We start from the raw sequence: 24,584 nt of genomic DNA, 5'->3' as shown, positions 1-24,584 counted from the left end.
CCGCTATATTGTGCTATTATGAATGCACGCAAAAGACGCCGAGCCGGGGAAGCAAGCTTGGCAGAAATATATCGGGACCCAATACCATTACCGGACACCTTCACAACAATTTGGTCGAGCGAGGGCACTATGGGGGGCAGGTTATATTATGCTACCGTTCTATCGGCTGGGGCATGGGACGATGAAACCTCTTGGGCGCCTCAAGATGACAACACATATGCTTTGATGCCGGATGGTGTTGGCTATGACCTCGCTGTTGAAGGCGATTTCATGAACAACGAGGACGAGGAGGAAATGGCGGATGGTACAGAAAGTGGGAATCAGGGTTCTGGGCCTCAGTCAACGCCAACTGTGACGGTTAACAACAACAACAACACTACTGCTTCCCGGAATAAGGCGAAACGAAGTCTTGTTTCAGTAAGACTAAAAGCAATGTATATCATTTTGAATTTACACTAACCAATGTTTATTGTATATATCTAGAAACATCCGAATGTGGTATGGTATACGTTGCATCGACAGACATACCTCGACGAGATTATCCGGTGGTCGGGTCGGGGCGATTTTCGCCATCTTACATCATGTCCAGATTGTGTTGCTCGAGAAGAAGAAATACCAGGCCAAGCAGAGCACAGATGTAGGGAGTGCTTGTCGCCCGATCTTACGTGTTGTGAATGTTGCGTTAGACGACACAGGCTTAATCTATTCCATCGAATCGAAGTACGTACTTATGCATTCCTATTCTGATATGACAATTAATTTTTTTTCTTTGTTTCAGAGGTGGACCGGGTCAAATTTTGTGGACATCTCACTCAAGGAGCTAGGTTTGGTCATTCAGCTAAACCATGCTGGTGCATACTGCGACAATCCCATTGCCTGCCACTCCAAAATGTTGATACTTCATACAAACGGCATCCATTCCTGCAAAGTTCAATATTGTGGGTGCTCACGGGCGATTCCACAACATATCCAACTTCTTCGTCGACGCATATATCCGGCATCACAGCTTTCCACAAAGACCTGTGCAACATTTGACCTTCTTCGCCATCTACACCGACTCGCTCTCACAACAAAGGCCTCTACTTATGATTTTTATCGCTGTCTCGAGAAGTCAACAACAAATCTGGGCATTGATGTGCCAAAATCTCGTTATCGTGCACTCATGAGAATGGTACTTCAGTGGCGGCATTTGCAAATGTTGAAGTGGGCGGGGCGGGGCCACGATAGTCGAGGAGCTGTAGGAACTTTACCTGGAGAGTTGATGGTAAAGTGTCCATCATGTCCACACCCTGGCATTAACTTGCCAAATGACTGGAAAGATGCCCCGGAAAACATGAAGTAAGTCATTTAAACTTTATAGAATGATATTTCTGACTGCTGGCTAGGTTTTTATATACTGTAATGATTTGTCTCGACGCCAATTTCCGATTAAAAAACCAAATGGTATCAAATTATTCACAGGATCCTGGGCTTGGCTTGGGTCTCGCATACATGATCCACCGAACAAAATACGAGGAGTATGTAAAGAGTAGAGCGAATGAGAAAGACGTAAGAATATCATCCCATAGAAACCATAGGAACAAGACTAACAATTTGAGATAGATCAGTACCTGTGTGGGATTCCAGGCCCTTGCAAAGGCAAATAGCAAGTTTTCAAAGGGTCTGAGATATACTGGAGTGGGAATGGGTGTATGCGGCAGATCAGAAATGATTTTGGGAGTTGGAAATCTTCATAAGGGTGAACGGTATGTTAACGCTATCAACTGCAGGTTACTTGACTCACAATCTATAATAATAGTTACGCCAACATGGATTATATCTTTGGGACAATTCTGAAAGCGCTATCTGTCATATCTATTCTCGCAAGCTACGATATTGCCTGCCAGTGGTTCCTCAACCTTCTGAAAAGAATGCAGGAAGATTGGCCACCGGAAATTAAACCTTCGTCCGACATGCAGTTTACGCCCGCAATCCCAAAACTGCATGCATCGATGCATAAACAATCCCATGCCAACCACGACGTCTTTTCTTTGAATCTTATCCCTGGGGCTGGTCAATCCGATGGAGAATGCCCTGAACGGGTATGGGGCCCACATAATGCTGTTGGAAATGCGACGAAAACGATGGGTCCTGGTTCTAGACAAGACACGCTTGACGACCACTTTGGATTTTGGAATTGGTTGAAGTACACATCCATGGGTACAACTCTACTTAAAAGATACCGTCGGGCGGTTGCAGATTGAAACACTCAGGTGGAAGGGCATCGAGGTCTGACCGAATCTGTAAAAAAGGAGAATCCCCAGCTGATAGACGTTTGGGAGAAAATGTGTGTTGAGTGGGAATTAGAGGAGTTTCCGAAGAACAAGAAAAAAAACCCCTACTATATGCCAAGTATAAGTGAGTCTTCCACGTTCTCAATTCCCAATAATTTCAATACTCATGGGTGGTTTAGCATTGAGCGAGGCACAGGTCAAGAAAGATCTTGCAGAAAAGGAAGCCGAATTTTTGGCACAGGGTGGCTCATTCCCGCATGCCACAACATCTTCAATCTTTATCGCCCTTGGATTGGAGCTGGAAGAGGCCCAGTAAGTTTTTCTGCAACCTCTAGGATCATATGCTTACAGGATGTGATAGACGACGTGTTAGACGTCTGGCAAAGGGGGTAGGACCTCAATCAACAATCCGGCAGGCAGGATCTTTGACCGAACAGCGAAATGTTCTCGCAACTCGTATTCGGGCATGGGAGCAACTATTGCCAGTCTATATTCCAGGAATCCTACAGTATCAAGCAGATCATCCAATTACGACTAAGATTAGCTACGCTTAAGATGCCATTCTATATCTTCCCTCATTTATTCCTGAACCGTTTCAATCACGCATCTGTACTCCTGGCCTCGCCAATATCGAGAAAGAGCTTCGTTTTGCGCAGATGTCCAATTCGCTGGCCTCGATCAGGCAAATTCTTATTATCAAATCCAGAATGATTGATTTCAAGAACAAAAACATCCGAGGACAGCGGGACGGCACACAATTGACTACAATAATTGATCGTGTCCACGTACGAGCGCGTTTTGCAGCCTCAAAGTATCGGTCTGCACGAGTTGCACATCTGGCATTAGCAGGAGAAGGTGATTGGGAAAACACATACCAGGTGTTGGAGGACAAGGATGTGAGGGGATACCAGGATCCAGACCAATTACGCCCTCATGTAGGACGTCGAGGCATATACGAAGATGGGCACAAGCCCTCAAACATTGAAGTAGATGAAGATGACAGTATCGACCTTGTGAATCAGCAGAGGAATAGAAGAGATGGTACAGGACAGACCCGAAGAACATTATCTTGGATATGGACGGTTACAGTGGGTGTTCGAACGGAAGAAGACCATGACAACATTCTCCGAGTAGAGTGGGCGAAGAGTCGTGCTCGGGTTATGCGTGCCAAGGAGGAGGTGTTACTTTTGAAGGAGGAAATGCGGAGAATGTTAATGTTCTTGAAGCACAGGTCGGCATGGTGGGTAGAACGGCAATCGGCGCTTCCAGGCACTCGGAAGGATTTGGCAGAAGGAATCTCTGCCTTTGCGAAATCCCAAGCAGAAATCCAGACATCTCTAGCAAACCATTTTCAGAGGCTATGGGCAGCACCTTTCAGTGACAAGATTACAGAGAATGATGATGATGATGACAACGACGATGAGGGAGATGAGGTTGATCAGGTTGATCAGGTACCTCCAGATGAAGACGAGGAGGAAGAATTTGAGAATGAGACGGAAGAGCCCCTGTAGTTTTACTCAAGGGGGTGCCGGGGTTCAAAAAAAAACACGACCTCATATTTTTTATTTCGAGGTAATTTGGGCAACCTACCTACCTCGTGACCATTACATAATGATCAAAATCGCCTAAAATGGGAATTGCCAAGGGCCAAGACATTGAACTTCATCAAAATTCACTCAATTTCCCGACATCGGACAGGTCAAAGTGTAAATAAGTAGTTATAGAACAAGGAGACCCCCGTGGCATTCCTTGGGCGCAGGTCACAGACATTTTGTGACCTGCCGCGCAAATTTGGCCCTGGGTCACAGAGCTGGGTGACTTTCACTGAGGCATGCAGTGAGCATCGCAACCTGCACCGGACACTGTGGGTATGTGCCGTGTGGCACACCCATGTCTTTGAGACAGCACACCCATGTCTTTGAGACAGCGTCCAGACGGTAAATCAATGATCTCAGTCAAAATCAGGTCAAATATCTGTACATGTGTGGCACACCCATGTCTTTGAGACAGCGTCCAGACGGTCAAATATCTGTACATGTGTGGCACACCCATGTCTTTTTCTCCCTTTACATGTGTGGCACACCCATGTCTTTGAGACAGCGTCCAGACGGTAAATCAATGATCTCAGTCAAAATCAGGTCAAATATCTGTGTTGTTTGAAGCCCGGCCACCTATCATGAAGATTTTAACCTGAATTTCAACGAGATTGGCATTGTGTTTGTTTAAAAACATAATTTGTCTATGAAATACAGTCCAAAATGCTCTAAACTTGATTACAGACAACTTTGGACCATGAAATTCCTCAGAAATTAGACAAAAAAAATATGGTACATTTTTTTTTTTTCGGGGCTGATCGGCCAACCTACCTACCTAGGTGGTGTCCGAATTTTGAACACCGGCACCCCCTTGGTTTTACTTTAGTCATTCAATAATAGTCATGAATTATTTATAGGACTTCATCCGATGCAATCAAATCTGATGGAATCATAATGACATCATGTTGCGAGGAGTCATCTATTTTAAAACTCGTCATCCAAACGACCCCAGAGCCATCCACCCCGCCCTCCCCATACATTTGAGCGCATACGGCGGCATTAGGTAGTAGGTTTATTTATAGATATAATTATCAAGTTTTTGTGGCCAAAATGCCCATGAGAGTGTATAAAACTGAAAAATTTTCCCTGCGGGGCCATTTCCTGCGTTGTTTGGCTTTTTGATGCCCCCGGCACCCATCACTATCCCCGGCACTGATTATACCGCCCCACAGACCCTCTGATACATCATCTTGGGCAGTTGGGATACTCCCCACCAGGATATATCATGGCACTTGGGAAACTGCCGGGGTATGATACATAATAGTAGTCACTACAGGTGATTATTCTCACTTCTTTATGGAGCACTGTGTTTGGACGCCCTGACTCCGGTTGGGTGTACCCTTACCTCTCTGGCCCCGTTGTATATGTCACCTATCTCATGATGATGGATTGTCTGCACCTTGGTATGCGTTTTTGCAAGCAACACTCACCTGATACGATCACCACTGCTTTAACGCGTTTCATTCGCCCATCATCACAAGCTCAACTTAATAGGAGCATTGAACTTTCAGTCATCTCTTTGGCGGCATATATCTTTATTAGCTGTGTCGGCGGGAAGGTTTTATTCTTACCCATTTATCGTGACGTGTCGAATGACATTCCGTCGTTTGATGCGCCCCTCGGGTACGCAATTGCGTACACATTGGGAGTCAATTTCACCTACATCCAGTCATCAGAGCTTGTAAACCTTACACCAACTCGAGGGTATATTGTACTAGGCGCCTCAATCATCATCTCTTCTACATCCCTAGCCGCTGCACAACAGTGGTCCTCATCTCTTCAAAAATTCATTTTCACGAGAAATCAATACTTCTTCCTTTCTCCTGGATTCAACTTCCACACCATCTTCTATGTGATCTGGTGCACATTCGTATTTTCACCATCCCATATGCAATAGTATGTAATTATGCTTCAGCTGCATGGGCCAAGAAGGATTGGGGATTCCTGGCACGGCACACATATATCCAGCTGTATATCCATCAACTAAACAGACAGTAGATTACAAAGCAATGTAATCCAATACAATAAATTTTTGGTCTTACAAATGCACCCAAATTTTGGGGCCCGGTTTACAATGTTAAGTAATATTTTTATTAGCTTTACAATATGCAAACAATTATTTGTTTTACCCTGCAAAATCAAGTAAGAATTTTCGTATGTTTACGACAAGTCCGGTTGACCGGACATTACATAACCGGGCAACATAGGGGCCGTATGTCTTGGCCCGGCGCGTGTGTTAAATATAACATACGATCGCTCAAACGAAGTTCCAATCACGGTAAGCGTTATATTTCTCTACGTATACATGTAATAACTACATTAATCCGTTCAAAATTCGTCGATATCAAGCTCATCGTCGACGACGATGACCAAAACGGGCGTGGAAAAGCGCGCCGCAGTCATCAACGATGGCGGCGCGTGCTTCTTTTCAACTACCACCACCACCACCACCACCACCACCACCACCAAACCCGCCACAGCGCGCCAGCGAGTCACCACAGCTTTCTAACGGCATAACAAGAGTTAACGGAAGACGACAAATGGATGAGCAAGGTGAGTCTTCAATATTCAAAGTAAGTACTCACTGTTAATTTTTTTTTGCACCCCAAGGAGTACAATTCGGCCTCGCGATCGATCGCGACGGCCTCAGGCTCAACGTCGCCGTCGATGGCCGCAACGGGCACGCAAAAATCGGCGTCAACGTCGATACCGACAACAAGGTCGAGATCGTTGTCAGCGTAGAAGAGCCCACGACCGGGCGAGTCGACACCGAACCCGTCGTTTCGACCCACGGCGAAATTTGAGAGTGGGAGGAACAGGTTGTCGCAGTCGAAAATCGTATCGAGGACTCGGGGACCGTCGAAGACAGCGACGTCGAGATGCGCGATGGGGAGGGGGATGATCAGGACGTTGAGATGATGGAATAAAGGGCCCGTTCGACAGGCACTCTGAGTTTACCGTGACGCGTGTACAATGAAATCAAGTTTTATTTTTCAAAACACATCCATGTATACCCCTCCCTCCCCGTATCGACGCCTCTTTGTATCTGGACGAACACGCACACGCGTGGCGCGCGCATACGCAACACACGCGTGGCGCGCGCATACGCAACACACGCGTGGCGCGCGCATACGCATCACACGCGTGGCGCGCGCATCAAACGCGTGGTGCGCGCATCAAACGCGTGGTGCGCGCATCAAACGCGTGGTGCGCGCATCAAACGCGTGGTGCGCGCATCAAACGCGTGGTGCGCGCATCAAACGCGTGGTGCGCGCATCAAACGCGTGGCGCGCGCATCAAACGCGTGGCGCGCGCATCAAACGCGCGGCGCGCGCATACGCATCAAACGCGTGGCGCGCGCATCAAACGCGTGGCGCGCGCAATACGCAACACACGCGTGGCGCGCGCATACGCAGCACACGCGTGGCGCACGCATACGCCTCAAACGCGTGGCGCACGCATACGCAGCACACGCGTGGCGCGCGCCAGGCACGTCCAGGTCGAAATAGGCTGCGGAACTGGGTTGGGGGGCGATGCTCGGTGCTGTCCTTATCGCTGAAATATAAGGGCGGTATCGTGTCGGGCTGCAGCTAAGGTGGTGTATGAGGGTTGATGTGAGGGGGGTAAGGCACGTGTCGGGCTGCAGCTAAGGTGGTGTATGAGGGTTGATGTGAGGGGGGTAAGGCACACATACGTAGTTGCACAATGAGAGAGTAGAGCCCAAAGGGCGTACAGCGATGTATAGGGATGTTACAATAAAATTTCAGTTAAATATCAATACATTTCCTTACCGAATCACGCGAAAATCAAGAAAAGTATTGTGTATTACTCGCCAAGACAAGGATACATCTAAAAAGGTGTTAGTAGAGGTACAAGAGAATCAACGACAGACTCACATAAAGCTACAGTTAGTATTCAGCGAACCCGAGTTCATCGAGGTCACCCCGGTCCTCATCCTCGTCGCTTTCCTCCTCCTCCTCCTCCTCCTCCTCCTCTTCAGAATTGGTATGCTGGTCGCTGTCGTCTTCATTGTCATCAGAATCGGCGCTGTTTTCAGGTGCCACTTCAGCCTGGTCCTGAGCGTCTTGCTCCTGGTCTGAGGCCCCATCTGGTTCCAGATCAGGATCGGGAGCTTCATGTGCCTCGCGGCGTTTTTTGCGAGAGGCAATGTCGTCTGCACGTGGGTCTTGCCTAAGAGAATCGGTAGCGGCTCGCGTGCTAGCGTGGCCAACTCCACCCCCTCTGTACAGCATGACCATGTCGCGATCCACAAAACTGTAAAAAATTAGTAAAAGGTAAGAAGTGACTAAATGTACTCACAAATTGACATAATATCTCTCCCATTCTTCCCCTTCATTATTTTCTTTGCTTCTATAAGCTACAGATGGGCCGAGAGTCGGTATTTTTCCAAGAATGAAGCGAGGGATCAAATGGGTTGCACGAAGTACGAGGGATGGGTCCACAAAACCAAACGACGCAGAGTCATTGATATCACCAAACGCCAACTGTGGAAGCCTTCTATATTTCCAACCGTAATGGCAATCTTCACAAACACCCAGCCATCGGACATGAAGAAAATCCACTTTGTGCTTGGAGGCACGGTAGTAATCATCAGGGGTAGATATTACCACATTGGCGTGGTAGATTCCAATGATACGGGCATACCAATAAGGATGAACCTGCTGATCTGCACCTTTGTTGCTAGCGAGTACCATGATGTCACATCGGGAAGAGTTTGGCTTCAAGGTATCTTGTATTCGACGCATATCATACGAAGTATAGTTGATGCGTAGAACCTGATGTTCGTAAATTCGGTCACCGAGTATTGTGATTTGGAGTCGCTCATGGGTACCAATGCTATCACTGAATTTGTTTGCCCCTGATAAGCGGGCATAAAGGTGAGTTTTGAGACGAAGCATAAAGTCCTAAATACGACATTGAGTATATAAAAACAAGCGAAAAATCCGGCTTACCCTTGTCGCCGGATCGTTTTGGTTTTGTGACATCCAGGGTAGTATATCTAACTTTCGACGCACGTCTGATGAGATGTGATAATGTAAATCAGGAGGAGTGGGCTCCAGTAACTCCCTGTCCTCACGCAGCAGCTTGCGCATCTCGACACGGCTAGTGCGGTGTACCACACGTTCTCGGTAGATGTGTTTGGCGATACCTCGAATATGATCACCTTTCTTGACCCGTTTGTAGAAGAGTTTCGCTCTCTTGTGCTCGCTTTCGCCCATCTGAGTGCTCGTGCCGTCAGTGGTGCCAAATTGGCGAATGGAATCGACGTAATCGGGAAGGGAATGCAATTTGTACGTTTGCATATTGAACGTGCGGGTCTTGGGTTCATTGGGTTGAGTCGGAGGTACTGGCAGACCCGCACTCGCTGCCTTTTTGGCCTTGGCTGCCTGTCTTCTTCCTCTAGCGGCTGTTTCTGATGGAAGCTCGCGAGTGGCGTACTGACTACAAACCTCCTTTTGGAACTGACGAAGGAGATCACATAACCGAGTACACGAATTCCCCAACTCGTCCAGAGTGGTATCGGTGTGAAGTTGAAGCTTGGCTAGGGCGTGCCATGTCGCCATTTCAAACAAGAGGTTTTGAATAATTTTATTGTGTGCAGGTTCTGGCAACAAGCCCTCAAAGACTGGTATAGAGCACTATTATGGAATCATTAACAATTAAAATCAAACATCACACGCAATTGAGGCCTACCTGAAGGAGATCTTCAAAATCCCGTGCTGCCAGTTTCTTCATATCTGAAGCATTCCTAGCAAAACGTCGGATAGTTGTGAGGCCGAAAGGGGAGACTTGGCGGTATCTAAATCTATAGTTAGTTTGAGTAAGAATCGAGATATCACGACAATACCTTTCGTTCAGAGTTGCAATGGCGTTCTGGTTGCTAGAGGTATAAAGAATCCGGAGTAGGTGACTAAATAGGGCCTTCCAGACACCCAGTTCCACTTTGTGCATGAAGTCGACAGTAAACATCCGATAAAAGTTGAAGCCATATTCAAATAAAGCCTTGGAAAAAGCGTTCTATGTAATATTCTTAGACAAAATACGTAGATATGAGGAAATAAAAATATACCCGAGTTGGAAAAGCAGAGGTCTGTTGCAGCAAGCCATTAACCGCCTTGCTGTTAACCTTTTTCCCCAAGAACAATGCTTTACGGGCAGTTTCGATGTCAAATTGACGAGTTTCGCTGTCAACGCGAGCTAGCTTGAGCCGGTTTCGCATATCCATCTTTGATCCAACCTTTGGGACATTCATAGTCTGAATTAAACAACGTGGACACAAGCAAGTGCCGCGACACTTGCAGCAGGACTGCAGCATTCTGCTTGTACATTAGTTATCAATCGAAATAGCGAGTAGATGTTGACTTACTTTTCGGGGTAGTCATTTGAACTAAAAATAAAACGGAGATACATAGCTCGACATACTCTGTCGGCCAGTTCTACGGCCTCCCCTTCAGCATACGCTCGTTTGACATCCTCATCAAGTAATAGCCCCCAGACGCCTGTATTGACGTCGCGTCTCATATGGGTGAGCATTTCAGATGTCGCAGCTTTGCCAAACTGTCGCTGATGCCAATCTTGAAAAGTGTCTGTGAGCTATGACCCAAACGTTAATATGAATAGTACATGCCAGTCAATACAAACTTACTTTAGGGATATACGCAATATGGTGCGCAGCGAATTCTTTAGGTTTCCCTCTGGTGTATTTTGACTGGTTGAGGATATACATAAGGATCGGCCATATAGAAGCATCGCCAAAACTGGTCAGGTGGGTAGAATCTGAAAAAATCCCGATACCAACGACAAAGGGCTCCAGGTGTCTGTGGGGACCTGTGCGTGGCTCTGACTTGATCTTTTCATACTCTTCATTGAAAATGTCCGCCACGTAGGACTCTGAGAATAAGCGTTCGGGTGGTTCGTCGGGTGAGGGACGCCAAAATTCTCTGTACGGTATGGTCGTATACGTCTCAGAGGTGCATTCTGCAAAGGCCTGTTTGATAACTTCTAGAGGTTTTCGATACATGACGTTTTCAACAACAAATTGAGGAGCCTCCTCTTCCGAATCGAATATGAAACCGTCGCATGGCACTGGTATTGAAAAGCTGCCCTTGATCCACCCAGCTTCCGGTCGACACACTTCTGACAAAGTAGGATCTGTAGAATTTTTTTGGGTGGAGATTTCGTCCAGACGCGCTGCCTCTCGAGCAGTAGAAAAGGAGGAATCAAAGTCCTTGGGGTCAAAATCCGGGTCCAGTACGACTTGGTGAATCAATTTGTCGGTATCAGCGTAGGATTTAGTACCGTGGCCGTTGTAAAACCAAGACATGATAAGTTGAGTAGAACGATTTTTGAATAGCAAGCTCTTGTCGTCTTTTGGCTCAGAATCCAAGGACCAATCCGAAGGTAGGGCCATTGGTGTTCCCTCTGACGCCTTTCTCAAAGAGTCGGCTGGGTCTTTGGCAATATTTGGAGAATCGGACACTGATGACAGTGTGAAATGTTCGTCAGGAGTAATAGAAGGGGGACCATAGGTATACTCTCGAAATATCCCATAGCCATTCATTGGTGTTCGATACAGACTCTCCACAGATGGAGGTTCCTGAGGCTGAGGTGGTTCCTCCTCCACGACTGGTGGTATAATTAGAGGAGGTTCGGGTGGGACCTCGTCTCGGAAGCGCTGTGGCAATCTAATAACGCGTGGAGGAAGTCCTCTGGGCCGTTCAATGGGAGGTGGTGGTGTCGGGGGATGTGGTGGTGGTGTTGGTGATTTAGGTGGAGGCGCAGGGGGCATTGGAGGTGGTACCATATCCACATCGAGATACTCATGATGGACATCAACGTCCATAGGCCCGGGCTCATTATTAAGGGTTGCCTGGTGCGAAGAACCACTGGCAACATTACTGTTCTGATTCTGCCTGCTGAAGTTTTCCTGGAACCCCTTCAGGACCTTGCTCATTGCAGCAGGATATTTTTTACATTTGTTGGTATGCTGCTTCAAGGAGCGACCTGGTACGAAGAGTTTATGGCACCCTAAGCAGGGTCTTTTTTCGTCGGACATAATTACGGCCTGCTGAAGTACAACTATCCACGCAATGAGCCTGGATAGGGAGTAAAAAATCCTTGCCCAAGCAATGAGCCTGGGCAGAGTAACGATACCCTTATCCCAGCAATGAGCCTGGATAGGGGGGATATCCTTGCCCAAGCAATGAGCCTGGGCAGGCGAACGACACCCTTATCCCAGCAATGAGCCTGGATAGGGGGTAGAAAATCCTTGTCCTAGCAATGAGCCTGGACAGTGGATAGGAAGCTCTTATCCCGGCAATGAGCCTGGATAGCGAGCCACCGATTCGTTCTGACCCGAGCAATGAGCCTGGGTAGAGCGAATAAGGAGAGTGCAGACATCAACCTCAGGCGTGATAGGGCGCGGTGTCGGAGTTCAAAACTTAGCGGAGTTTTGATTGGCCTAACCGGCTTACTGTAAGCAATCTCATGTTTTTTTTATGTTTTTTGGGCTCAGAATTGATTCACACATGTTTCGATGCAGGTCCAAACAATTTTTTCCGTGGTATACATGATATCTGACCAATAGTCTGTACGAAGAAATATAGATAGTATACATAAAATTTGTTTTGTAGTATGTACAAAGGCAAAAATACACTGTGAGTAGTGGTGTAGATCCGTGAATGAAGAAACAAGAAAAATGTGCTACCTATCTACGAGGATTCCTGGTTACGGGGATATGTTCATGGACAAATGCCGCTGATCGAGCTCGCACCGATTCCCTTAGAACACGGACTGGCTTATTTTTGAGAAGGCTCTTCCAGTCTTGAAGCGTTAAAGGTTGCGCTTTGCCATTTCGAATTAATTCCAGCCTAGTCTGGTACCAGTACTCGTTGCGTTCAGTCCATTCCAGCCATCCTATCCCATTCCTGTCGATTTCATTCCATACCGCCGGGGGAGGAAACCAAGACTTGACTCCGACCTGATTTTTAAAATCTAAAAACGACATTAAATAGAGCGATCAGTTAAATGTAGTGAACACTTACCCGTCATGAGAGAATACGACCCGATAATAATCGCAATATCGTGTTCTGTAAGCCCGTCATCGCAGTAAGCCAGCAACTCGGCCTCTGGATTAGCGACATATCCGCGTCCATTTCTCAGCAATTCCACTGATGGGCCCTGGAGAACAGACTCTGTGCTCAGATACTCTTTGGCGATTCGTCCTACTATTCCACCCATGAGTAGCGCTGCACGACCGCGTTGTTGGTCCAGTATCTGCCGACAGGCCAGCATCGAGGACTCATAGTCGTCGTTGGTAAACTTGTAGCTGACTTTGCGGTAAAAGGTAACTTCCTTGTAGGGTTGATGCACCTGAACCACATTTTTACGCCCGACAAGAGTTCGAAACTGCACTCCTTTGGACAAAAGTCTGTGTGCCACACTGACAACTGTATGCCCAGGATGGGACTGGAAGACTCGTAAGACATATAAAGCAGCCTCTGGGGTTTCGACTCCAATACTCCAATCAGCAGACATTCTGTCGGACTCTTCCTGAGGTGCACGTATGTCGTGATGAGCGAAAACAAATAGATTTGGGATGGGCCGATGGATGAGGCTGAGATTCCCTAAAACTTGAAGGGATAGGTAATTTTGCGGGTGGAGATCGTGAATGTCTTGAGGGAGCGGACGGTCAGTTGACCCCATCAAACCGTCATGAAACTGACAGATGAGTTGACGATCCGTGTTTGAGACAAACTGTTCTGCCCCATCCTTCCTAAACCCAAAGTGTTGACAGGCGTGTTTCCAGCCTTCCGGTGTCTTATCCTCCTTCTTCGGGACTACAGAGGCTACGAATCCATAGCTGTATCGCAAGTTGGAGATGAGGTCGGCGGTGTCCCAATCGTAATCGTGGATTTTCGAAGCTTCATCAGTGTCGGTATCCATGGTGGAGGGGCCCGGCTCTGGACGATGTACCGGAGGCTGGGAAGGCCCCTCCTGAAATTCCTCCGTGTCCATGGGGAATGTTTCGTACTGAGGTTCATGAGGGGAAGTCGCACCACCCGAGGAAGAGTCTACACAGGGTTCTGGGATGACGGGAACGGATTCCACACGGGGTACATCGTTGTCGGGGATGATGGACTGGGGATTGATGCGGGCGGCTTGGATAGGATAGTCGTAGATATAACCGTCCTTCCTAGGAGGGGGGTCCACAAATTGCAAATATTTTCGTGGCAAATCCACTTCATCAAAAATGTCCCACTCGTTTGAGACTGCATTGTATGTTCGTTGAGAGGGAGGCACCTTTGCGAACAGTCTCTCGTGCTTTGATCGAAGGAGGCGAACTCGCATGTATAATTCCTTCCCCCCCGGCGTCGTGACACTTTTCCACCTATAGACCGATGTGTTGTACCCCGGGAGGGCCTCCTCTCTTTGAAGCCTTTTGATCTTTGCGTCCTCGGTCTCAGTCGCAATGATAAAGCGCTGGTTTCTCTCGCGTTTCTCCAAGAATATCGAGACGTGGTCGTACAACTCTCCTCTCCGGTGGTAGTCACCTTTGTCCATCCAATCGTGAGTGGGGAGATTTGCTATGGCTCGCTCGGCCTCTGCGAGGTCCATGTCCATGGCTCGGCTTACTATCTCCCTCAATTCTGCAACCGTGGCCTCCACCTGGTTCTCCTCCATAGCCGCCTTGACCTTGTCGGTTTGCGAGGCAAATTTTTCATACATATATTTCGTGACCAACGACGTACTGTGTTCCATTCTCAATATATGTTTGGTGGAGTGCAGCGGGCGATCATGAAATCGAAAGTAGGACCTAAGGATTAGGCCAGCGAGAGGAACACTGGGGAATCGGTTCAGAAACTTCTCAAGGGCATCCCGAACAAGGTTTGCAGGAGGCTCAAGATAGCGAAGGGTGGGGTTGTTTATGATGGCCTGTTCTGCGATGGCACACCATGGAAAGAAAACAGGAATCTGCTGGTCCAGGAAGAACTGTATCTCGGGCCTCCGATTGTCATATTCATACCAGGGAATAACTATCCCTGCACGCTGAGTGTTGGGTGAGAATACACACGCTGGCGATGTCAAAAGCCCGTCCAACCAGGATCGCTGTAACATCGGAACCTCCTCGAGCAGCCTGGTATACCATCGGGGTAGTAACTCGCCCTTCTCTCTCACCATCTTTCCTGCACAATACTTGTCATATTTGGCACACGCAGCGAAATAGGCAAAGAATCCCATCCATACGGCAAACCAATCTCGCGCCAATTTAATCTGGCGATAAGCTTCTTCTTTCGATGTGTAGGGCTCATCGTATTTAAAGATGGAAGGCGGGGGTGGTTGACTGGCTGGTACGTGGTACCATAGCTTCATTTTGTGCGCAGCTTCCAGTAAACATTGTTCCTTAAACCGCCAATGCTTTATAGTATGAATTTCGAGCTGGTAGAGAGTGGGACCGGGTGGAGTATTATAGCTAGGAGTTACATCCAGCTCAGGCTGCCAGGTAAAGGTGTCGAAGGGGTCGGAGATAAAGGATGGGTTGAGCGGTATGAAGGACATCCACCCAAAGGTGTCTGTCCACCAGACAGGATGCTTGACAGAAGTGGGATCTGGCTCTGCACGTTCGGGGAATGGGTGGGGGTGATTCCGCTCTGGGGCCTTGATACGGACTGGTCGGTTACAATTGGGAGAGTAGTAAATTATACCGTCTTGTAGGAAGACGGAGCCCTGGGACCAGTCAAAGGAGGGCGTAGTCTGTTGTACGTAGAATTAGCAACCAAATACACCTCGATATTGTAAGATACATACGGGGGCATTATGGACAGTCGGGGGAGCAGGAATTCCAATTTATCTGTGCGTACTGCCCTGGCAATGAGCCTGGGTAGTTTAAGCGTTCTGCCCTAGCAATGAGCCTGGGTAGTGTCTCGCGTTCTGCCCTAGCAATGAGCCTGGGTAGTTTGCGCGTACTGCCCGAGCAATGAGCCTGGGTAGTGAGGCTGCCCGAGCAATGAGCCTGGGTAGCGAAGAAGAACCAATGACGCAGGAACGTGTTGAGATCACCACGCGTGTCGGAGTTTGAAATTGCCATCAGGCGGAATCTGAATTTGGGTAGGGTTCCGTTTGTTGGCTCTGTTGACTTCCGCACCACTACCACCCTTCAACCCACGGAAATACCTGGGGGTTCGTTGGGTGGCAGTCTGCTGACTACGGTGATTCCGTAGTCTGTAGGCTGCTCAAGTCGGTGCCCACACCCTTCAACCCATGGAAATACCTGGGGGTTCGTTGGGTGGCAGTCTGCTGACTACGGTGATTCCGTAGTCTGTAGGCTGCTCAAATCGGTGCCCACACCCTTCAACCCACGGAAATACCTGGGGGTTCGTTGGGTGCGGCTGCTTGACTATGGTATTTCTGTAGTCTGGCGGTTGTTCGTCTCGGAGTTTGGTGGCAGTCTGCTGACTATGGTGATTCCGTAGTCTGTAGGCTGGTCAAGTTGGTGCTCACACCCTTCAACCCACGGAAATACCTGAGGGTTCGTTGGGTGCGGCTGCTTGACTATGGCAATTCTGTACTCTGTAGGGTGCTCCTGTCGCTGCTACGGACTACCAGCCCCCTTCAACCCACGGAGATACCTGGGGGTTCGTTCGGTGCGCGTATACACCCCTTCTCGTCGTCGAAAGCCCTGGCCACAAGCTTCAACGCACGGGTATACCTGGGGCGTCTTGGGTGTCTACCTCCTGGCTATGGTGATTCGCGGTGGGCTATTTTTATCCTCTGACAGCTCGCTGTCGATGGCGATCGCGCCTCCTTCGCCCGCTAGTTATGGCAATGGCGCGGAATAGCGCGGACATCTGTACCTCCTCAGGTGTCCATTACATAACCACTGCGCTCGGTATATGCGGAAGGGAGTTTTTTTCATCCCTTTTCTTCCCGTACCACCACCATCCACCACCATGCTCACCCCGACCCAGATTGAAAAAGCCCTCACGGCTATCGACACCAACAAAGAACTCGAGTAAGCCTGAATCCCCCCCCTCCCCCGTCCCCGTGCGCGTTAACCGCTAACGTTATTTGTAGATGCCCCGAACTAGCAGACACTCTGAAGGGCGCGAGATGGATTCACCAGTCCATCGACCCATTTATGAACGTAAAGAGCGTCATCCAAGAGGGTCTCGAGTTTCTGGCCAACCATATAACGGATGGTATGACCCGACAACAAATATTGGAGTAAGTATATGCGCCTTTTTTTTCCTGGGGCATTGATTTATGCATATATTAGTTTACAACCCAAGCTCTGGTCCTTCTATGAGATGCAGGACTTGATGCCCGACCTTATGGATATCATCAAGAAGTGCGAGGACAATTCTGCCTTGATTGGCAAAGTCATTGATTTGGTAAGAATTTTGTGAGGTCGCATGTACAGATCGACTAACCATACTTGTAAGGTATCGAGTGCTGCAGCTCATTCGCGATCCGACGATCTCTTCAAGGCACATAAGTTGATCCCGGAGTTGATCCCATTTGATCTGAGGGTCCCACTTGACCTACAGGCCTACAAACTGGCCTGTGCCAGGGTGAACCGGGGCTATAAACACCCTGCATACGCCGCTCTTTTAATCCCGCGTGTCAAGTTCGCCGAGCTCGCCGACCTCAATGCGCGTGAAATTCTGTAAGTCGGCTTGTTATTTTCTGCGAATATGAGTTGATTTATTTGTGGATAGCGTGCGATGTGAATCACTCGAAGCCGATACCAAAAATGGAGACACGCTGGATTGGCCAGCTTGCTTGTATGACCCTGACATCCCATTTGACATAGACGACGAGGTCCAAGGTCTGTTTCGACCACCCTTGGGTCCCCAAGTAAGTTTTTTTTTATGTTTTGACATGTCATTGATACATATTGGCACTCTAGTTTGTCCAACGTATGCTTGTAGGCGAGGCCAACAGGCTTGGAGGACGTGCCAGCAAAGGACAGATTCACAAAGTATATGAACTAACGATAAGACTCATATGTTATTATTGCATGATGGTAAGTGGACATTGTCAGTAGTCTGTCAGTGCTAACCTCCTTCAAAGCTTGTCATTGCAATCAGCGGTAAGACTTGGCCTGAGGCGAAGAGCATTTTGAAGGCCGACCGCCTCTACGCATCTATTCTGACGCTTCTGTCGGGTCTTTCTGATGACGATACGTGGGCCAAGGAGACTGTGGCTTGGTGGCAAGAGTAAGCGTGCCTTACGCGCTTGATTTTATGCTAATGAATTTCTAGGAACATTATCTTGCCATCTGAGCCCGTGGATCATGACAAGAAGTCGTCCCCTTTGGAAGGTAGTGCACGCGACGGACGCCTCAGAGACCCGGTAGAACGGCGTAAAGCTCAAATGGCCGCTGCGGCTCAAGCACCTGCACCTGCTCGTGCACCTGCTCGTGCACCTGCACCCGCACCCCCTCGTGCACCCACACCCGAACCTGCTCGTGTACCCACACCCGCACCTGCATCTCCTCAAGCACGCGCACCCTCCTCCCACCCCGCCCCAGATAATGGGTCTGCACCAGCGCTAGCTAAAGCATTTGCAGCTGTTTCACTGGCGGAACCTGTGCCTCAACAAGTCTCCCGTCGCCGAATGGCATTAAACGCGATTAGGATCCCTTCAGAATCCCCCCCTGACCTCCCTTCCGAGGATTCTTCCTCTCTTTCTTCCGAAAACGAACGCTCCCCTTCCCCACCAGCCCCGATCAAGATCAAGGTGCGTTTTCACTCGAGATTGGTTCATTACACTAATATTATGATTAGCTCCCTGCAAAGAGGAAAGCGGCGCCACGCCGCCCTGGTCCAAAGCGTAAAGACGTGAGTGCATTTATTACATTCTCTATCTAGGGCTCATATTAGCTACAGGCACCACCTTCAGACCCCTTCGAGACCGGGGATGAGGCCCTGCCTACTCCCAACGCTGATGCCGTTCCTGCTCCCAATTCTGACGCCACCGCCGCCGACGGTGAAGAACCACCAGCTAAAAAGGCCAGGACCCAGGCCAAGGGAACGCGCCAACCTATCAAACGTAAGGCTAAGAAATTCTGATGTCTCTCATTGCTGTAATTATTGCTCTGCTCTGCCCTGCTTTACATACCATGCCTGTACTTTTATTACTGAATAAATAAATTTGTTCTATTATAATCTGCTGGGTGCCTCAAAATCCCATTCAATCCTCCTTATCATTGAGAAACCCAATAAATTCTCGCAATGTTTTATAACGCTCTTGATTCCTTGTCATCTCATACAGTAATTTGTTGAGATTATAAACTAGCCGCTTATTCTTTCATATTGCAATACCCAAAAATATTGTAAACCTCAAATTAATTTATTCACACTGCAATATTTCCGGTTTCTCACAACATTTCAAGAGGGTTGTAACGCAGTGTGAGAATTTCGAATAAAAAAATATTTAATTGGGTTTACAATGCTTTGTAATCTACCCGCACTTTTTATGATGTCAACATGATACCGGTACTGGTCGGGGTTTATTATACGGAGCGGATGGGATCTGGGGTGAACAGGATTGTGGTTGTCACAGTACTGGCCGTTTTGGTTAGTTGGATTGGGATGTTGGGAACATTGGTAATGTGGGAGAAACTAAGTGCAAGGTTTAGGGTGGAAATGTAGATCTTTGTCTGTAAATCTGACTCGACAGCTTCATGGATTGGCCAGGTTTTCCATCTCTAATGAGTAAGTAAAAAAATGGCTCGCTGTGTATATGGGTGGGTATCCCCAACGGGAAGTTGACACAAAAATAAACAAAACGGGGAGAGATTTGCCTTGCTTGTTGATTGTCAATTTTCACTGGAAAGCCACTTACAGCTACTTTCATATCGATAGGCCTAAAATGAAAATTTACACATACACGGAGAATGAAATTTCAATTAGCGGAGCTTGGATTTGAGTCCGGCAATATGCCAAGATATTCGGCGGGTATATATATAGAACACAACACGTAAAAGTTTAGGGGAAGATATAATTTTTTCAGAGTCGATTATAGGGTGACGCTATGGTGTTAGGTTTTGTGTCATTCAGATTGCACTCCAAAGACATTTTTAAGGCCATTTATTTCTCGACTTTGGCAATATGTCAACACATCGTTGAAGATCGTGCCACTGTTCAAAACAGCTCAAAATAGAAACATAGCCGAAATGACTCGTTTACAACAGGTTTAAAGTCCGCCTGTATGTGTATATTTTCATTTTAGGTCTATCGATATGAAAGTAGCTGTAAAAAGATTTGGGAGCATCTAAGCGGCACACTAGCCCATCATCGGCATTTCATGTTTGGTGCCAATAGGCACCTTGTTCGGATTCCATATTCTTCAAGTGATCGATTGGGCCACCATGACTGGGCCACCACAACTAATTATCAACAAATGAGGCACCTTCATTACTGTATAAAATGCCTACACGGGTAGTAATGAATACATTTTGATTGATCTCTCTTGACAGTGCCCGCTACTTAGTGTCTACATTGTCATGGTCCTGCTCCATCTAAATTACCAGAGCCATAACCCACTAGAAGCCACCAGTGCCGTTGGGACCCGGTTATGTCGAATAACTTCCCTTCCAACTGAAGTTCTTTCGATCATTTTCGGCATTTTAATCGAAGACTACGACGAGATCTGTAAAGATGCGATACAATACTCCAGTACACTGGTTTACGAAAAAGGAGAGATTTACCATCCTATTCTTTTTGGTGTGCGCTACGTGTGCCGTCGGTGGTACCACATTACTTCAGCACTTCCTGGTCTTTGGACCACTATTCTAATGAGACCCAACCTCCGTATCGCCTTTGATCACGCTGGATACATAGAAGATTTTCAAGAAAAGAGGAGAATAGAGAGCACAAAACTACGCATCGTATTGGCTGGCCACTCAAGTCCTCTATCCTTGGTTTTGGATCCCAACTATGTACAAAGCGGCCCATTTCTTCCCTTCCGCCCAGAGGTGGCACATTACATCGATCTGTGTTTTTCCCCCGAGGTACAATCCCGTGTCAAGTCGCTAGCTATCCGGTTTGTTTGCCGGGATATGCTTAAATACTTCCATGAAGCGCTTATAAAGGATCCAAGAAATTCCCTGTCCGGGTTGGATACTCTGATATTGAATGCCGACCGTCACAGAGAGAATATCCTGAATAACCCCCTGTCGATTGACCTGGACCTACGCATTTGGTGCGGGAGGTTTCCATCTCTGCGCCACCTCCATATCGTGAGCCGAACCGGAATGGTGATTCTTCCAGATTCGAGACAGATTCGACATCAAATTCGTACCTTGACTATCGAAAAAAGTTTTATTTCCTACCTGGACGCCATCCATATTATCAATATGCTGGAGGTGGCTGAGGTTATTCGCCTTGAATCATATTTTGACAAATATTTAACACGTCCTCGACACCTTAATGATAAGGAAATCAAACGAGCAAATCGGCCGTACTTGAGGGTTCTAGCCTTAAGATTGTGCAATCTTCAGGCAAATGTATTAAGTTATTTCAGTTTCCCCAACCTCCGGTACCTCGAAGTAGTAAAGGTGTCTTTGCATTCGTTGTACGAGCGGTTGATACCATTCATCAAACACTCGAAATGCAGGATCAATTATCTTTCGGTATATCACGACCACTACTCGCGAGATTGTGTTCAATTACCAGACGTCCTAGGCGATCCGATAATCATGGCCATTCCTAACTTTGATCTCGAATATAGGCAGTTTCGACATTCACGTAGGCCTGCGGACTATTTGAAAGGATCTATAGTCAGACAATACTTATGCGACTTGGACGTTGAGCATATGCGGGAAACAATGGTAGAAACATTTGATATGGTCGACAATGCTGATCAGTCGGGAGAGATTAACGGTTTCAAAGACGTGGATATTTCATGGAGACGTCCGAATGCAGATGACTTTGCTTGATCAGTATTAAATTACACGCCATGTCCCCAAGTCTACCGAGTCAAGTTTTTAACTGTACAGTTGAGAATGTCATTTCTAGTCGTATGTATTAATGTAATCGTGGCAATGTATATTACTACACAAGCGTACCCTTGTTAAGCGCCGACTATGGCAGAGCTGCCAGCATATATTTCACGTAAACTTGAGGTTAGTAGGATCCATGATCAAAAGTCGTGTGCGGATTCGAGATTCCTAAACAATATCGGGTTAGGGAGGGTATTCGGTACTTGTGCCCTTATCCCCTATGTTCAGCGTGTACAATGAAGTCAGAATGTGCTAAATAAATAACTACATCTTCTACACGTTGATTTGAGCTTCTCTGAAGGTAGTGTGATAATGAAGAATAGCGACAGTTCCGCTGTGTGTCCGAGTCTCACCAATTTGTTCCGAGATTTCCGACTTGTTGAACTTAAAAAACTTGCTCAGGGAAAGAATTATTAAATTAGTAGCGGTGGCGGGCATAGCATCCACTTGGATAAAGGAACCCGGGTGTGAAAAGCAACGAAATAAAGCGTCACGCCGCCGACTCCTTCAATGAAAAGAATCAGAGTGATTCGGATATGAGTACTAAAGATTATTCTTCACTGATTTTGTGTTTTTGATCTTTTATGAAGCTTTGAAAAAAGTCTTTACCGTCCGAGTCTTTCATGGCATCAACATTCAACCACCAATTGTCGGCGGGAGGATGTAACTCCAAGTAAAGGTGTATGTGGATCTATGTGGATAAGTGTAATTAAATATAAATCCCACGCAGCCAATCGGCACCGCTAGCCATCAATCAAATTGATATTTCTTGTTGGATAAGTATAATAGCACGATATTACATCTTTGTCGGTGCCCACAGCGACTACGTTTCGATATATCCTGCGGGAAAAATACAAAGGCGATGCAGCTGCAAACTGGGAAGGGCCATTTAGGCTGATTTCGACTGCCTTGCATTAGAACTTCGGCCTGCGTGGCACAAGCGCAAAGCCATCCATATTTATTTCCCGAAAGGGGCTTTCTCTTTCTTGCTTCTACCCCACCGTGAGCCCAGGGATGGTCTCTCTTTCTTCATCTCCAAAACGTTCTGCGAGGATGGATAAGCGTATACCACAAGCACCCGCCGTGGCTGGTCCTTCCACACGACCGATGTCGAGGCCAAGATCATCGTTGACGGATCAATTTTCACCAGGATCAAGGCATTCATTCCACGGTGAACATTCAACAGATTTCCCCCAAAACCTCGCGTCGCATCGCTCAACGATATGGTCTGCAACGGGCGATTTGTCTCCCGGTGACGGAGACTCGATTTTGCAGGACAATTTGATACCCCCCACGCTATATGTACCCACTCCAAACCATTCTCCTACAATACAGCCATCGCGCCACCCAGAGTTCTGGCTTTATGATGGATCCATCGTGCTCAGTGTTCAAAACACCCTTTTCCGTGTTCATCAAACTATACTTGCCAATCACTCCGAGGTTTTCTCTGACCTGTTTACAGTGCCACAGCCCGAAGGGGAGGAAACCATGGATGGGTGCCACTTAGTTCATCTCCAGGATAGTGCGAAGGATTTCGAGGATCTTTTAAGAGCTGTATATATCCCTGAGTGCGTCCTATTTAATTTTCGCCATTCTGTTGATGTTGATTGTGATTTAGCCACTTTGAATCCGTCACTGTCGAGTCAGATCTCGAATCCATCCTCACCTTCATAACCGGTATCTTGCGTCTCAGCACAAAATACATGATACGCTACCTTCGCCAGCGTTGCATTACCCTCTTCCTTGCCAAACTCCCCAGCACATTCGCAGGCTATGAAGCCAAATCTCTGTCCACCACCCCAGACCGCTATCGTTCCGACACAATCATGCGTGCCATCCAGCTCGCTCGGGAAACCAACGTTCCAGAAGCTATCCCTTATGCATACTACTGCCTGTCGCGCTTCCCGCACAAACGTTTTCTTAAGGACAGACCGGACGACATTTCGTGGAAGGATAAGATGATTGTACTCATCGGCAGGGAGAGGCTGCAGTGGGCACAGATGAGTTTGTCACATCGTTTCTTGCTCGTATTCCAACGCTCTCCGGTATGTGTCTCTGCCATGTGTGCGCATTCACGTGGACCACATGCGGAGTGGCACGAGATTGAGCGGCTGGGTTCTGCGCACCCACTTAGAGCGTACGAGGGCTGGGATAATATGAATGTTTGTAAAGACTGCATTTCATACTGTCAGGCAAGGCATCTCGAAGGGAGGAAAGAAGTATGGAAATGTTTGCCTACGTGGTTTGAGCTACCGACATGGGAAGAGTTGAAGGCAGCACAGAACAGTTAAGCAGCATTCAACCTTTATGTTTTCAATCTCCTCCATACATCTCCCATCATTGGACTTTATAATCACGTATTGCTTTGCACTGCTTTATATTTCGCTTTCGTCTTTATTTTCCCATCCTTATCTTTATTACTCACGACCCATTATGCCCGCATTATATCGTATGAAACAGTCACAGACGGTACATAGAGAACCCCCCAGAGTGGTCCACAATGTCCACAATTCAACACCTCGCATCCCATGACTCACGTGCTATCATACGACGATGGTGCCCACGTAGCGCGCCCCTTTTTCAACCTGGATCTCAGCTACCACTACTCTTTATAAGCAATCGTGTCCACCCAAAACAAATGTTCAATTCTTTAAGACAAATGGTACTCGCATACCCATCGGAACTATA

General features: G+C 47.5%; 8 protein-coding genes across 8 annotated transcripts; 6 read left to right on the top strand and 2 right to left on the bottom strand.

The window, feature by feature from the left end:
• Positions 1 to 18: 18 nt before the first annotated feature.
• JR316_0012060 (uncharacterized protein) lies at positions 19 to 2,243 on the top strand (the record flags this gene model as incomplete). Its single annotated transcript, XM_047897697.1, has 5 exons — positions 19 to 417; positions 590 to 720; positions 1,386 to 1,548; positions 1,603 to 1,745; positions 1,799 to 2,243. 5 exons carry the CDS (start codon positions 19 to 21, stop codon positions 2,241 to 2,243), a joined length of 1,281 nt encoding a protein of 426 aa, XP_047742586.1.
• A 196-nt stretch (positions 2,244 to 2,439) lies between these two features.
• On the top strand, positions 2,440 to 3,784 carry JR316_0012059 (uncharacterized protein; the record flags this gene model as incomplete). Its single annotated transcript, XM_047897696.1, has 3 exons — positions 2,440 to 2,585; positions 2,635 to 2,758; positions 2,930 to 3,784. The coding sequence occupies 3 exons, from the start codon at positions 2,440 to 2,442 to the stop codon at positions 3,782 to 3,784; spliced, it is 1,125 nt and encodes a 374-aa protein (XP_047742585.1).
• A 2,492-nt stretch (positions 3,785 to 6,276) lies between these two features.
• On the top strand, positions 6,277 to 6,672 carry JR316_0012058 (uncharacterized protein; the record flags this gene model as incomplete). Its single annotated transcript, XM_047897695.1, has 2 exons — positions 6,277 to 6,421; positions 6,479 to 6,672. The coding sequence occupies 2 exons, from the start codon at positions 6,277 to 6,279 to the stop codon at positions 6,670 to 6,672; spliced, it is 339 nt and encodes a 112-aa protein (XP_047742584.1).
• Positions 6,673 to 7,776: 1,104 nt separating this feature from the next.
• Positions 7,777 to 11,843, bottom strand: JR316_0012057 (uncharacterized protein; the record flags this gene model as incomplete). The annotated part of the gene is made up of 8 exons (XM_047897694.1): positions 7,777 to 8,143; positions 8,189 to 8,793; positions 8,842 to 9,528; positions 9,584 to 9,689; positions 9,738 to 9,907; positions 9,960 to 10,206; positions 10,257 to 10,483; positions 10,536 to 11,843. 8 exons carry the CDS (start codon positions 11,841 to 11,843, stop codon positions 7,777 to 7,779), a joined length of 3,717 nt encoding a protein of 1,238 aa, XP_047742583.1.
• Positions 11,844 to 12,596: 753 nt separating this feature from the next.
• JR316_0012056 (uncharacterized protein) lies at positions 12,597 to 15,705 on the bottom strand (the record flags this gene model as incomplete). Its single annotated transcript, XM_047897693.1, has 3 exons — positions 12,597 to 12,883; positions 12,934 to 15,643; positions 15,676 to 15,705. 3 exons carry the CDS (start codon positions 15,703 to 15,705, stop codon positions 12,597 to 12,599), a joined length of 3,027 nt encoding a protein of 1,008 aa, XP_047742582.1.
• A 1,134-nt stretch (positions 15,706 to 16,839) lies between these two features.
• On the top strand, positions 16,840 to 18,963 carry JR316_0012055 (uncharacterized protein; the record flags this gene model as incomplete). The annotated part of the gene is made up of 10 exons (XM_047897692.1): positions 16,840 to 16,901; positions 16,964 to 17,113; positions 17,166 to 17,280; positions 17,332 to 17,555; positions 17,608 to 17,746; positions 17,799 to 17,915; positions 17,963 to 18,108; positions 18,154 to 18,631; positions 18,679 to 18,732; positions 18,781 to 18,963. 10 exons carry the CDS (start codon positions 16,840 to 16,842, stop codon positions 18,961 to 18,963), a joined length of 1,668 nt encoding a protein of 555 aa, XP_047742581.1.
• A 1,436-nt stretch (positions 18,964 to 20,399) lies between these two features.
• On the top strand, positions 20,400 to 21,833 carry JR316_0012054 (uncharacterized protein; the record flags this gene model as incomplete). Its single annotated transcript, XM_047897691.1, has 1 exon — positions 20,400 to 21,833. One exon carries the CDS (start codon positions 20,400 to 20,402, stop codon positions 21,831 to 21,833), a length of 1,434 nt encoding a protein of 477 aa, XP_047742580.1.
• A 1,077-nt stretch (positions 21,834 to 22,910) lies between these two features.
• Positions 22,911 to 24,187, top strand: JR316_0012053 (uncharacterized protein; the record flags this gene model as incomplete). Its single annotated transcript, XM_047897690.1, has 2 exons — positions 22,911 to 23,464; positions 23,515 to 24,187. 2 exons carry the CDS (start codon positions 22,911 to 22,913, stop codon positions 24,185 to 24,187), a joined length of 1,227 nt encoding a protein of 408 aa, XP_047742579.1.
• Positions 24,188 to 24,584: the final 397 nt, after the last annotated feature.

This window comes from Psilocybe cubensis, chromosome 12 (genome assembly GCF_017499595.1).
Source record: "Psilocybe cubensis strain MGC-MH-2018 chromosome 12, whole genome shotgun sequence".
Lineage (NCBI taxonomy): Eukaryota > Fungi > Basidiomycota > Agaricomycetes > Agaricales > Agrocybaceae > Psilocybe > Psilocybe cubensis.
Note: the sequence above shows the minus strand (reverse complement) of the source record. Positions and strands in the feature narration are given on the sequence as shown.